General features: G+C 54.2%; 1 protein-coding gene and 2 long non-coding RNA genes across 8 annotated transcripts in view; 1 reads left to right on the top strand and 2 right to left on the bottom strand.

Moving 5' to 3' along the window:
• LOC144331904 (uncharacterized) overlaps positions 1 to 12,044 on the bottom strand; it is a 20,776-nt gene extending 8,732 nt beyond the window's left edge. The window contains exon 1 of the long non-coding RNA XR_013399504.1: positions 11,191 to 12,044. This is a non-coding gene — a long non-coding RNA (uncharacterized LOC144331904). The remainder of the gene's footprint in view (positions 1 to 11,190) is intronic.
• Positions 2,837 to 10,158, bottom strand: LOC144331907 (uncharacterized). The gene is made up of 3 exons (XR_013399507.1): positions 9,622 to 10,158; positions 6,835 to 9,327; positions 2,837 to 3,054 (listed from the first exon to the last, which is right to left on the bottom strand). It is a non-coding gene; the product is annotated as an uncharacterized LOC144331907 (long non-coding RNA).
• BCR (BCR activator of RhoGEF and GTPase) overlaps positions 11,309 to 13,539 on the top strand; it is a 136,985-nt gene continuing 134,754 nt past the window's right edge. For 4 of the 6 annotated variants that reach the window (XM_077950565.1, XM_077950564.1, XM_002798291.4 and 1 more), the window contains exon 1: positions 12,127 to 13,539. In XM_077950565.1, coding sequence (XP_077806691.1) covers positions 12,261 to 13,539 — 1,279 coding nt within the window. In that variant the 5' untranslated portion in view covers positions 12,127 to 12,260. Of the gene's footprint in view, positions 11,409 to 11,851 lie in introns of those variants that run through there. The other 2 variants (XM_077950566.1, XM_077950569.1) reach the window with 2 other exon arrangements.

Here is a 13,539-nt window from a genome sequence, read left to right as displayed (position 1 = left end):
GGAGACTGGGTGGACCCTGGGCACCCCCCCACCCACACACAGACACCTGCCATTTCAGGCACTGTCTGAGATGCAATGCCCTCCCAGCAGTTCCCAGGCTCCTCTGCCATCTGCTGTGGCCTGCCAATGTCATCTCCCATATGTCAGCCTTCCCCTGAAGGAAACTGATGAGCAGCCAGGATGTGTGACTGTCACATGCTCCTTCCAGGCAGCACAGACCCTTCCTGGCCTCCTCCCCTTTGTCTACTCCCCCTCAGTATTCAGGGCCACCAGCCAGTGTCTAAGCCTGGGCCCCAGGCAGGTGAGGAAGCAGGCATGGGACTCCTGTCCCTGGGCGACTGTCAGCAGGCTCACCCCTTGTCTTCTGGGACATATGGTGGGTGGTCTAGGAGGCAAACCAGGCCTGGGCTTCCTCTTTCCTGACAGGTGGTTGGCACCCCTAGCCTGAGGGTGCTCTGGGCCTTTGACCCCTGGAAGCCACAGCCTGGACCAACTCACTGGCCCTGTCTTCGGGAACAAGCTCGTCTTGTCCCAGCAATTTTGCCTCCTGTGAAGGCTGCCAACGGTGGCCAGGGGACTCCGCTGGGATTCTCCTGGCTGCAGGGAGAATCCTCATCAATATTGATCCTGCGGAAGGCAGTGGAGTTCCTGAGGCGGGGCCCAGGTCTGGAAGGGCAGGCTCACAGCCCCAGTCCCTCGGAACCTGTGACCAGCAGCTGCAAAAGTGCTCGTTTCTCACTGGACAAAGATGGCCCTCAGAGCTTTGCTCCACACTCTGGCTGGGGGCGGGGATAGAGGACAGCTGTACTGATGGCCCAGTTTTCTCATCTTGCCCCCAGCTCCCTAGGGTTGACAGATGACAGATGATGGATGATAGATGATGGATGGTGGTCACATGGCCACATCCCACTTGAAGGGAGCCCTCCTCTGGCCTCCAGCCTCCCAGGTGGGTGGGGACAGGGGTGGAGACAGGGCAGAAAAGGAGCAAGAAAGAATAAAAGCTCACCCAGGCTTTTAAGTCGGGCTCAGGCAGAACTGAGGGCAGAAAGCCCAGCCATCTACAATGTCTTGCTAGATGGTACAATGGTTAAAAGCACTGATTGTGACTCAGGAGGTTGGGCTCAAGTCTGGGCCCCCAGTTATGACTTATGGGGGGGTCACTCTCTGAGCCCCTTTCCCTGCCTCTTGTTGGGGTGATGGCTGTGGAGGTGGAAAGAAATCACGCTGAGGGACCTCAGTTCCAGGCTGGGCCCCTGGTGAGGGCTGGGTGGATGGGACTCCTGAAGACTGTGTGACCCTCATGAGCACAGCCATTGCACCCACCCACATGGGGCCTTTGGGTGAATTAGAAAAAGGCACCTTGGCTGGGTGTGGTGGTGCACACCTGTAATTCCAGCACTTTGGGAGGCGGAGGTGGGTGCATCCCTTGGGCTCAAGAGTTTGAGAACAGGGCAACATGGTGAAACTCTGTCTCTACAAAAAATATAAAAACTAGCTGGGCATGGTGGTGTGTGCCTGTAGTCCCAGCTACTTGTAGGGCAGAGGTGGAAGGATCATTTGGGCCCAGGAGCTTGAGACTACAGTGAGCTCAGATTGTGCCACTGCACTCCTGCCTAAGCAAGTGAAACAGAACCTGTCTAAAAAAAAAAAAAAAGCAAAAAAAGAAAAAGGCACCTGTGCAGTTCCCCAAAAAGTAAAACATGTAATTGCCACATGACATGGCCTGGAAATTCCATCCCTAGGTATATCTTCCAAAGAACTGAAAGCAGACTTAAACAAGTACTTTGCCTTAGTGGGGCCTGCCATAGTCTAGGTGGTTTTTAAAACACCAGAAATTTATTTCTCACAGTCCCGGAGGCTGGAAGTTCCAGATCAGGGTGCCAACATGGTTGGATTCTGGCAAGGACCATTTTCTAGGTCATAAACTGTAGAATTCCCACTGTATCCTCACATAGCAAAAAGAATTTGAGAGAGCTCTTCAGGGTTCCTTTTATAAGGCCACTAATCCCGGCCAGGCACGGTGGCTCACGCCTGTAATCCTAGCACTTTAGGAGGCCGAGGTGGGTGGATTGCCTGAGCTCAGGAGTTTGAGAGAAGCTTGGGCAACATGGTGAAACCCCATCTTTACTAAAATACAGGAAAAAAAAATTAGCCGGACATGGTGGTGTATGCCTGTGGTCCCGGCCACTCAGGAGGCTGAGGCAGAATAATTGCTTGAACCCGGGAGGCAGAGGTTGAAGTGAGCTGAGATCACACCACTGCACTCCAACCTGGCAATAGAGTGAAATTCCACCTCAAAAATAAATAAATAAGGCCACTAATCCCCACGAGGACTCCACCCAAGACTTAACCACCTCCCAGGCACATTGAGGGTTAGAATTTCATATATATAACTACATACTTCCCCCTCAGAGATGGGGTCTGGCTATGTTGCCCAGGCTGGCATGCAGTGGCTATTCACAGGCACAATCCCAGTACTGATTGGCATAGGAGTTTTAATCTGTTGCAAGTTTTTTGTTTTGTTTTGTTTTGTTTTTGTTTTTTTTTTGAGACGGAGTCTCACTCTGTTGCCCAGGCTGGAGTGTGGTGCCGCCATCTTGGCTCACTGTAAGGTCCACCTCCTGGGTTCACGCCATTCTCCTGACTCAGCCTCCTGAGTAGCTAGGACTACAGGCACCTGCCACCACACCTGGTTCATTTGGTTTTGTATTTTTAGTAGAGACCGGGTTTCACCGTGTTAGCCAGGATGGTCTCGATCTCCTGACCTCGTGAACCACCCACCTCGGCCTCCCACCGTGCTGGGATTACAGGCGTGAGCCACCACGCCTGGCCGCACTTTCTTTCTTCTTTTTTTTTCAAGATGGAGTCTTGCTCTGTCCCCAGGCTGGAGTCCAGTAGTGCAATCTCAGCTCACTGTAACCTCTGCCTCCCGGATTCAAGCAATTCTCCCTACAAGTAGCTGGGACTATAGGCATGCACCACCATGCTCAGCTAATTTTTGTATTTTTAGTAGAGACGAGATTTCACCATGTTGGTCAGGATGGTCTCGATCTCCTGACCTCGTGAACCACCTGCTGTGGCCTTCCAAAGTGCTGGGATTACAGGTGTGAGCCACTGTGCCTGGCCTGCACTTTCTACCTGGGCAGGTTTACTCTACCTTAGGAAACCTGATGGTCATCATACTGATGCTGAACTTAGTGCAGACGCCTGATGGGCATAGTGACTAAAGCCCAGAACTCCTAGGTTCAGGCAACACTCCCACCTCAGCCTCTGGAGTAGCTGGAACTACAACTGTGTACCACAATGCCCAGCTGGAATTTCAACATACAAATTTTGGGGGACACAAACATTCAGTCCATTGTGTACACGTACATACACATTCAAGCAATATTATTTATGCCGAGTGCGGTGGCTCACGCCTGTAATCCCAACACTTTGGGAGGCAGGGGGGGTGGATCACCTGAGGTCAGGAGTTTGAGACCAGCCTGACCAACACGGTGAAACCCCGGTCTCTACTAAAAATACAAAATTAGCTGGGCATGGTGGCGCGTGCCTGTAATCCCAGCTACTCGGGAGGCTGAGGCAGGAGAATCACTTGAAACTGGGAGGTGGAGGTTGTGGTGACCCGAGATCTTGCCATTGCACTCCAGTCTGGGCAACAAGAGCGAAATTCTGTCTCGAAAAACAACAACAACTACAAGAAAAAACAAAAAAACAAGCAATGTTATTCGCAATAGTGAAAAAATAGAAGCCAGGATCGGTGGCACATATCTGTAGTCAGCTTCCTATCTACCAGGCCTGTCCTCAAGCACCTGGATACTGGGAGGAAGAAAAAAAATTGTTAAAAGCACCTTTCTCAATGCATTTTATATCCATCTGTTGAAACAACTGCCATCATAAACTGATTTTGTAAGAATAAGACAGGTAGGCCGGGCACGGTGGCTCACGCCTGTAATCCCAGCACTTTGGGAGGCCGAGGTGGGCGGATCGTGAGGTCAGGAGATCAAGATCATCCTGGCTTACACGGTGAAACCCTGTCTCTACTAAAAAATACAAAAAATTAACCAGGTGTGGTGGCGGGCGCCTGTAGCCCCAGCTACTCGGGAGGCTGAGGCAGGAGAATGACGTAAACCGGAAGGCAGAGTGTGCAGTGAGCCAAGACCGAGCCACTACACTCCAGCCTGGGTGACAGAGCGAGACTCCGTCTCAAAAAAAAAAAGAAAAAAAAAGAATAAGACATGCAAATGGAATCATACAGTATGTGGCCTTTTGTGACTGCTTCTTTCACTTAGCATAATGTTTTCAAGGCTCATTCATGTTGTAGCATTTATCAGTACAATATTTCATTTCATTTTTTTCTTTTTGAGACAGGGTCTAGTTCTGTTGCCCTTACTGGAGTGCAGTGGCACTATCATGGCTCACTGCAATCTCTGCCATAGTGATGGTGTGCGTATAGCCCCAGCTACTTGGGAGGCTGAAGTGGGAGAACTGCTTGAACCCAGGAGGCAGAAGGAGAATTGTCTGAACCTGGGAGGTGGGGGTTGCCGTGAGCCGAGATCGCACCATTGTACTCCAGCCTGGGTGACAGAACGAGACTCTGTCTCAAAAAAAAAAAAAAGTCATATATTTGGAATCATACAGTATGTAGCCTTTTCAGAATAGTGTCTTTCATATAGTAATAGGCATTTAAGTTTCCTCCATGTTTTTCCATGGCCTGATAGCTCCTTTCTTTTTAGTGCTGATTAATATTCCATTGTCTGGATGTACCACAGTTTATTTCTTTTCATTTAGTTATTTAATTTGAGACAGGGTCTCACTCTGTCGCCCAGGCTGGAGTGCAGCGGTGTGATCATAGCTCACTAAAACTTCAACCTCCCCGGCTCAAGCAATCCTTCCACCTCAGCCTCCAGAGTAGCTGGGACTACAGACACATGCCACAATGCTCAGCTAATTTATTTTTATTTTTATTTATTTATTTATTTGTAGAGATGGGGGTCTCACTATGGTGCCCAGGCTGCTCTCAAACTTCTTCTTCTTCTTCTTTTTTTTTTTTTTGAGATGGAGTCTCACTCTGTCACCCAGGCTGGAGTGCAGGGGCGCGACCTCGGCTCATTGCAACCTCCCTCTCCTGGATTCAGGCGATTCTGCTGCCTCAGCCTCTCGAGTAGCTGGGACTACAGGCATGTGCCACCACACCAGGCTAATTTTTTCATATTTTTAGTAGAGACAGGGTTTCCCCATGTTGGCCAGGCTGGTCTTGAACTCCCGACCTCAAATGATCCACCCTCCTCAGCCTCCCCAAGTGCTGGGGTTACAGGTGTGAGCCACCGTGCCTAGCCTCTATTTATTCTTTCATCTGTTGACTGACACCTGCATGCTTTCCATCTCCAGGGATTTGAGGCATCAGAAGTTCTGCATTCTCTCCAGCAGAGGGGGCTGTTGGGTCCCAGCCTGTTCTTTCAGGAAAGGCAAAGGGTGGCATCCAGGAGGTGTTTGCTGGAACTTTTGCTTGGGGCTTAGGAACCACTTGGGCTGCTGCTGAGGGTGTGTGAGGTGTATGTGTGTTTTGATTTTAAAATTACTTCTAGGCTGGGCGTGGTGGCTCATGCCTGTAATCCCAGCATTTCGGGAAGCTGAGTTAGGAGGATCACTTGAGCCCAGGGGTCTGAGGCTGCAGCGAGCTAGGACTACAATAATGCACTCCAGCGTGGGTGACAGAGCGAGACCCCCATCTCAAATATAAGTAAATAAATATAAGTAAATAAATAATAGAATCATGTAACCACACTCAGAGAACAAGGAAAATTGAGGGGGAACATCACCAAAAACCCCACTTTTCTGTTCTATTTTAGTTTTGAGATTTAAAAACATAACATGGATTGGGGATGATGGAAATGCTTGTTATCTAATTGTGGCGATGGCTTCAAAGTATACACAGATGTCAAAACTCATCAAATCGCACTCCTAATACGCAGCTTATGACACTTTAATTATACTTCAATAAAGTTGTAAAAAAAGCTCAGCACTTTGAGAGGCTGAGACGGGCGGATCACGAGGTCAGGAGATCGAGACCATCCTGGCTAACACGGTGAAACCCCATCTCTACTAAAAAATACAAAAAAACTAGCCGGGTGAGGTGGCAGGCACCTGTAGTCCCAGCTACTCGGGAGGCCAAGGCAGGAGAATGGTGTAAACCTGGGAGGCGGAGCTTGCAGTGAGCTGAGATCTGGCCACTGCACTCCAGCATGGGCGACAGAGTAACACTCCATCTCAAAAAAAAAAAAAAAAAAAAAAAAAAGGCCAGGTAATTGCACTTTGGGAGGTCAAGGCAGGCGGATCACCTGAGGTTGGGAGTTTGCCACCAGCCTGACCAACATGGAGAAATCCCGTCTCTACTAAAAAAAACAAAATTAGCCAGACATGGCGGCGCATGTCTGTAATCCCAGCTACTCGGGAGGCTGAGGCAGGATAATTGCTTGAACTTGGGAGGCGGAGGCTGTGGTGAGCCGAGATCACGCCATTGCACTCCAGCCTAGACAACAAGAATGAAACTCAATCTCAAAAACAATAATAATAATAATAGTTGTAAAAAAAATCTATTTTGTTTTTTAAATTACAAAAGATAGGTGGGTTTGTTGGTTTGTTTTTTGTTAAGACAGTCTCACGCCATCACCCAGGCTGGAATGCAGTGGTGTAATCTCCACTCACTGCAACCTCCGCCTGCTGGGTCCAGGCAATTCTCCTGCCTCAGCCTCTAGAGTCACCGTGCCCGGCTAATTTTTGTATTTTTAGTAGAGACGGGGTTTCACCATATTGGCCAGTCTGGTCTTAAACTCCTGACCTCAAGTGATCTGCCTGCCTGGCTTCCCAAAGTGCTGGGATTACAGGCGTGAGCCATAGATAGGCATTTTATTATGAAGAATTTAGAAAAGCATGATCATGAAGAAAATAAATGTCACCCACTGCTCAGAGACTGCTGTGGAGCCCTTGGTGAAGCCCCCTTCTCCTGCTGAACCCCTCAGAAGGCTCCTGGGATAGCACTCAGGGCCCATCCAGCCTCCAGCTTCTGCAGTCAAGCTCCAGGGCCCACCTCTGCTCTGCGGGCCTCATGATGCAGGCTCAGCTAGTGTTCTTCCCACTGAGGGAACAGTAGGAATTAGCATGGGGCTCTACCTTCTTCACTGAGTCTTCTCCACTCAGACTCTTGGGTCCCCATAATCTCCCTGGCCAGTCCCTTCTCAGTCTCTCTGCCTCTACTTCCCCCTAGTCCAGTCCCTGTCCCTTCTCCACCCCGCCTCATGCAGGCAGGGGGAAGAGTCTCCAGCCCCGAGGCTACAAACAATAGCGATTCACTGGCAACACTCCACTTTCTCTCTGAGGTCTTCATTGCTCCTTGGTGCCACAGGGTCATCCTCTGTCTGCCTAACGCTGGCTCATGGATGGGCTATGGTGACCTGAAGCCCTATGCAGGTACCTCTGCTTGTCTGTTGCAGTCAGCATCCCAAAGTCATCCCTGTAGCTGGCCTCCCTCTGTTGGGAGAAAAGCTGAGTGTTGGGAGAGAAGCCGAGGCAGGGCTTGCATGTCTGCTAGAGTTGCTTTGCTTCTAGCACTCCCATTATCTCAAGTAGCCATATGTTTCAAAGAAAATGCAAAACCATCACAGCTGTAGCTCATTCGCTTGATACACCGCTTCCTTTCAACCCCCACATCCTCACCACCTGCTTCTTTGTTTGATCACCAATAAACAATGTGGGCTCCCAGGGCTCCCCGCCTTCGCAGCCTCCAAACTAGCGTTGGCCCCCTGGTCCCACTTTCTCTCTTGTCTTTTCTCATTCCTTTGATTTCACCCGACTTTGTTGCCCCCATGGCCTGGTGTTGGGTCCGATCACCCCAACATCCCTCATTCTCCACACCTACTCCATCTACAAGTCCCATGAGTTTTATTTCCAGAATGCTCCTGAAATCCAACCCCTTCTCCAGGCCACCTTGCTTCTGCCCTACTCTGGGTCACCAATGCCTTCCTCATGAACAATTGCCACAATCTCCAACCACTCCCCCTGCTTTCACCTCCCATGCCCAACCTTCCATGCAACAGACCCCAGCAAGTCACCCACTGCTTCCTGTGCGGTCGAATACAGCAGCCATGGTGGCCACTTCAACTCACTAACACGAAAGCAAACATTCAGTTCTTCAGCTGCCCCCAGCCACATTTCAGATGCTTAGTAATTGCACGGGGCAGCTCATGCCTGCCACATTGTGCAGCACAGATTACAGAACATGCCCATGGCGCTGGAAAGTTCTATTGGACAGTGCAGGTCTAGAACCTTTGAGTAGCTTTTCCTCACATTTAAAATAAAACCCAAACTTTGTACAGGTCTACAAGGCCCTGCCTCACCTCTGATTCCACTTCCTACTGCCCATACCAGCCTCATCTCCCAACCTGGCTGTTCCTCAAACACAACTTTGAAGCCTCCTTGTCCTTTGCCTACCTGGTCCTTGTCCTTAAGACCAGCTCAGGCATCACCTCCCCTGGCAAGCCTTTGCCAGGACTGTGCCTTTTCCCACAGGGCACACACACCTCTGCTATAGCCGGGCTGTGAATGCCTTATCATTTCCTCCCCCATACACTGGCATCGCTCTCGGTGACCTATCTGCCCTCCAGGCCATGCACACATCTGGTTCCTCATTCCACCAGACCTGGCTGAGCACTTACTCTGAGCTCACTATATGAGGGACATAGGGGAACAAGACAAACAGGTCTGTGACCTTGCAGAGTTTAGATCTAGTTGGAACGGACACTGAGTGGGGGATTACAGAGTGTTATATGTGTCTGAACCCCATGCCCATGCCCCATTACACTCCTCCCTAGGGAGGGATGGATGATAAGAAAACTCTGCAGGAAAGGTCCAGAGGCCCAGGATAGGGGTGCTCTCAGGGAAGTCCTGAGGAGAGAGCAGTGTCCTTGGGGCCAGAAGAGGCTGTCCCACAAGGGAGAGAGCCACTATCTGGACGTGTCCTTGTGCCTAACAAAAAGCCATTTGCTATGCCAAGAGAACAGAGCATGCAAACTCAAACTAAACAGCTTCAGAGTTTATTTAGAGACAGGGTCTTGCTCTGTTACCTAGGCTGGAGAGCAGCAGCGTGATCCTAGCTCACTGAAGCCTCAAATTCCCAGGCTCAGTGCAATCCTCCCACCCCAGCCTCCTGAGCAGGTAGGACTACAGGCACGAGCTACCATGCCAGGCTAATTTTTAAATTTTTTGTAGAGACGGAATTTCACTACGTTGCCCAGGCTGGTCTTGAAGTCCTGGGCTCAAGCGATCCTCCTGCCTCCGCCTCCCAAAGCAACAGGATTACAGGTATTGAGCCACTGTGCCTGGCCTTTATCATACCCTTTTTAAAGAAAAGGCCACTAGGGCTGGGTGCAGTGGCTCACACCTGTAATCCTAGCACTACAGGAGGCCAAGGTGGGTAGATTATGAGGTCAGGAGTTCAAGACCAGCCTGGCCAACATAGTGAAACCTCGTTTCTACTAAAAATACAAAAGATTAGCTGGGCGTGATGGCAGGCGCCTGTAATTCCACCTACTTGGGAGGCTGAGGCAGGAGAATCGCTTGAACCCGGGAGGCAGAGGTTGTGGTGAGCAGAGATCGCGCCACTGTACTCCGGCCTAGGCGACAGTGTGAGACTCCGTCTCGAAAAAAAAAAAAAAGGAAAAAAGGCCACTGAGGATGAGAGCACTGCTTAGTACGGCACTACTGGGATTCCAGCCCCTTTATTCCCCACTACTCCAAAGGCAGGGCATCATTTGCATCTCAGTTTCTTCACCTGCAAAATGGGCTATTTTGCAGCCTGAAGGGGAAGGGGATGAGAAGGTCCGCTGGGTCCAAGGGACCAGGATGGCAGGAGGTTAGCAAGGCCTGCAGAGGGCAGCAGTGAGCTGCGCACCGCCCACTGGGCCTGGAAACTGGGTCCCAGGGGTTTTCCAGCAGCAGGAATATTCTCCAGGGGTACCAATATTAACAGGCAATCACGAAACGACCCCTACACACCATTTATCCGGGTGTGTTTTATGTTTGCCCCATCTGGACATTTTACACAGGGTGCTCTCAACATTTTGTACCGTGGCCCACAGTGCTGGGTGGAAGACAGGACAGCCCAGAGCAGGCAGTGAAACAAAATCTTTGATGGTTCTCTAGGGAAGCCGGGAGATCTGAGACAGGGCAGAGAGAGCAGGGAGTCTGATGAGCACAAAATTAAAATACCCAAACCAGCCTGTCGGGTTAGGGGAAAAGGAAGCAGGATTGGGCACATGAAGAACGGATGACAAAACTGAGGCTCAGAGAAACACTGATGAGATCACACAGCCAGGAATTGGCAGGGAGACCTGAACCCAAGCAGGGCTGGCCTGGCTACTAGTCTGGGCTGAGTCCCTTAGATTGGACTTCAAAGCGTCTGCTCCAGATGACACTGGCATTGGGAGGAGGGCATGAAAATCCCTCACATCCACACAGGGACAACAGCACTTGGAGGTGGATGTTCTTCTCACTTCAAGGAAACCGAGGCAGAGAGGGAGAGGTGGTCAAGACTCAAGCCCAGTCATTCATTTGCCATATCCTGTTTCCTTTTCCCCTAACCCAGCGGGCTGGTTTGGGTATTTTCATTTTGTGCCCATCAGATTCCCTGCACAGTGCTCTCTGCTGTGTGTCAGATCTCTGCGTCCCTAGAGAACCCGCAAAGATTTTGTTTCACTCCCTGCTCTGGGCTGTTCTGTCTTCCACCCAGCCCTGTGGGCCTCGGTGCAGGCTGGCCCCCTTAGAGGGAGGCTAATCAGGGAAGTTCTGAGTCAGGTCGTCCTGGAAAAACTACACTGGCCTCTGGAGCTCAGGTGAGGCCAGGGGACAAACATGGCTTAGCACACGGGAAGGCAGGTGTGGGTACTGAGTGACCTGAGGGAGAAATCCCTATTTATCATACATCATGTCGTCCTGCTGTGAAAAACCCGTGTGGCAGTCACCCACAGCAGATCCACAACGTGAGACGCACGCTGAAACAGGGGTGCTGGCATTGGCGACCCAGCCTGGTCCTCTCTGCCTCGCTGAGTGACCTGCCTGGTCCTGGCCTCTCTGTGAGTTGTGCCCAGCCCTGAGGCTGGTGAAAGGCCGGGTTGTAAGGTGTGAGGAACTCACCTGAGTCTCCATGGAAGGTGCCCTCCCCATCGTTGGGCCAGATCTGCCCGGTCTTGCGGACGCCCACGATGGTGGCCTCAGTCAGACACGACAACCGGGCAGTGCCGGTGACGCTTATGGCACTGCGACGTGGTGAGGGGCAGAGGGGGGAGGTTGCTTCTGTCGGAGGACTGCTGCGAGTTCTGCGAAGGAGAGCAGCTCTTGTCCCGGAACATGAGGTAGGTGGTAGGGCCTGGGGACACGCGGCTGTACTGGCCAGAGAAGAAGTCCTCCTGGCCGGAGGGGAGCCAAGTGTTCCTGTTTCAGGACTGCAAAACTGGCCCGGACCTCTGTGTTGGAAAGGTCTTTCTGAACCAGGGAGTCCGGTGTCCTTTTTATGGGGGACCCCTGGGCTGCGAGTTGAACAGTCCAATTCGCCGTTGTTAGGGCCTCAGTTTCCCAAAAGGCACAGGGACGGGGGGAGGGTGGCGGCTCGATGGGGGAGCCGCCTCCGGGGGCCCCCGCCCTCCGGGGGCCCCCGCCCTGTGCCCACGGCGCGGCCCCTTTAAGAGGCCCGCCTGGCTCCGTCAGCCGCGCTGCGGCCACCGCCCCCCGGCCCTCCCCTTCCTGCGGCGCAGAGTGCGGGCAGGGCGGGAGTGCGGCGAGAGGGGGCTGGCCGAGCGTAGCGCCCACTGAGGCGGCGGCAGCTGAGGCGGCGGAGCTGTGCGGCGGTGCGGGAGCGAGAGGCCAGGAGCGCGCGGGCCGCGACCGGGGTCTGGCGGCGGCCTGGCGGAGCAGAGAGCAGCGCGCGCGCCTCGCCGTGCGGAGGAGCCCCGCACACAATAGCGGCGCGCGCAGCCCGCGCCCTTCCCCCAGCGCGCCCCGCCCCGCGTGCCCAGCGCCCCGCGCCGCCTAGCGCCCCGCGCCGCCTCACCTGCCATTAGGGAGTGGGCGGGCATTGTTCGCCGCCGCCGCTGCGCGGGGCCATGGGGGCCGCCGGGCGCCCGGGGCCGGGCCTGGCGAGGCCGCCGCGCCGCCGCTGAGACGGGCGCCGCGCGCAGCCCGGCGGCGCAGGTGAGGCCGGCCGCGCCATGGTGGACCCGGTGGGCTTCGCGGAGGCGTGGAAGGCGCAGTTCCCGGACTCGGAGCCGCCGCGCATGGAACTGCGTTCAGTGGGCGACATCGAGCAGGAGCTGGAGCGCTGCAAGGCCTCTATCCGGCGCCTGGAGCAGGAGGTGAACCAGGAGCGCTTCCGCATGATATACCTGCAGACGCTGCTGGCCAAGGAAAAGAAGAGCTATGACCGGCAGCGATGGGGCTTCCGGCGCGCGGCGCAGGGCCCCGACGGCGCCTCCGAGCCCCGAGCGCCCGCGCCGCGCCCGCAGCCCGCGCCCGCCGACGGAGCCGACCCGCCGCCCGCCGAGGAACCCGAGGCCCGGCCGGACGGAGAGGGTTCCCCGGGTAAGCCCAAGCCCGGGGCCGCCCGCAGGCCCGGGGCCGCCGCGTCGGGGGAACGGGATGACCGGGGGCCCCCCGCCAGCGTGGCGGCGCTAAGGTCCAACTTCGAGCGGATCCGCAAGGGCCATGGCCAGTCCGGGGCGGACGCCGAGAAGCCCTTCTACGTGAACGTCGAGTTTCACCACGAGCGCGGCTTGGTGAAGGTCAACGACAAAGAGGTGTCGGACCGCATCAGCTCCCTGGGCAGCCAGGCCATGCAGATGGAGCGCAAAAAGTCCCAGCACAGCGCGGGCTCGAGCGTGGGGGATGCCTCCAGGCCCCCTTACCGGGGACGCTGCTCGGAGAGCAGCTGCGGCGTTGATGGCGACTACGAGGACGCCGAGTTGAACCCCCGCTTCCTGAAGGACAACCTGATCAACGCCAATGGAGGTAGCAGGCCACCTTGGCCGCCCCTGGAGTACCAGCCCTACCAGAGCATCTATGTCGGGGGCATGATGGAAGGAGAGGGCAAGGGCCCGCTCCTGCGCAGCCAGAGCACCTCTGAGCAGGAGAAGCGCCTCACCTGGCCCCGCAGGTCCTATTCCCCTCGGAGCTTTGAGGATTGCGGAGGCGGCTATACCCCGGACTGCAGCTCCAACGAGAACCTCACCTCCAGCGAGGAGGACTTCTCCTCCGGCCAGTCCAGCCGAGTGTCCCCAAGCCCCACCACCTACCGCATGTTCCGGGACAAGAGCCGCTCTCCCTCGCAGAACTCGCAACAGTCCTTCGAGAGCAGCAGTCCCCCCACGCCGCAGTGCCATAAGCGGCACCGGCACTGCCCAGTTGTCGTGTCCGAGGCCACCATCGTGGGCGTCCGCAAGACCGGGCAGATCTGGCCCAACGATGGGGAGGGCACCTTCCATGGAGACGCAG

The sequence above is a fragment of the Macaca mulatta genome, chromosome 10 (genome assembly GCF_049350105.2).
Source record: "Macaca mulatta isolate MMU2019108-1 chromosome 10, T2T-MMU8v2.0, whole genome shotgun sequence".
NCBI lineage: Eukaryota > Metazoa > Chordata > Mammalia > Primates > Cercopithecidae > Macaca > Macaca mulatta.
Note: the sequence above shows the minus strand (reverse complement) of the source record. Positions and strands in the feature narration are given on the sequence as shown.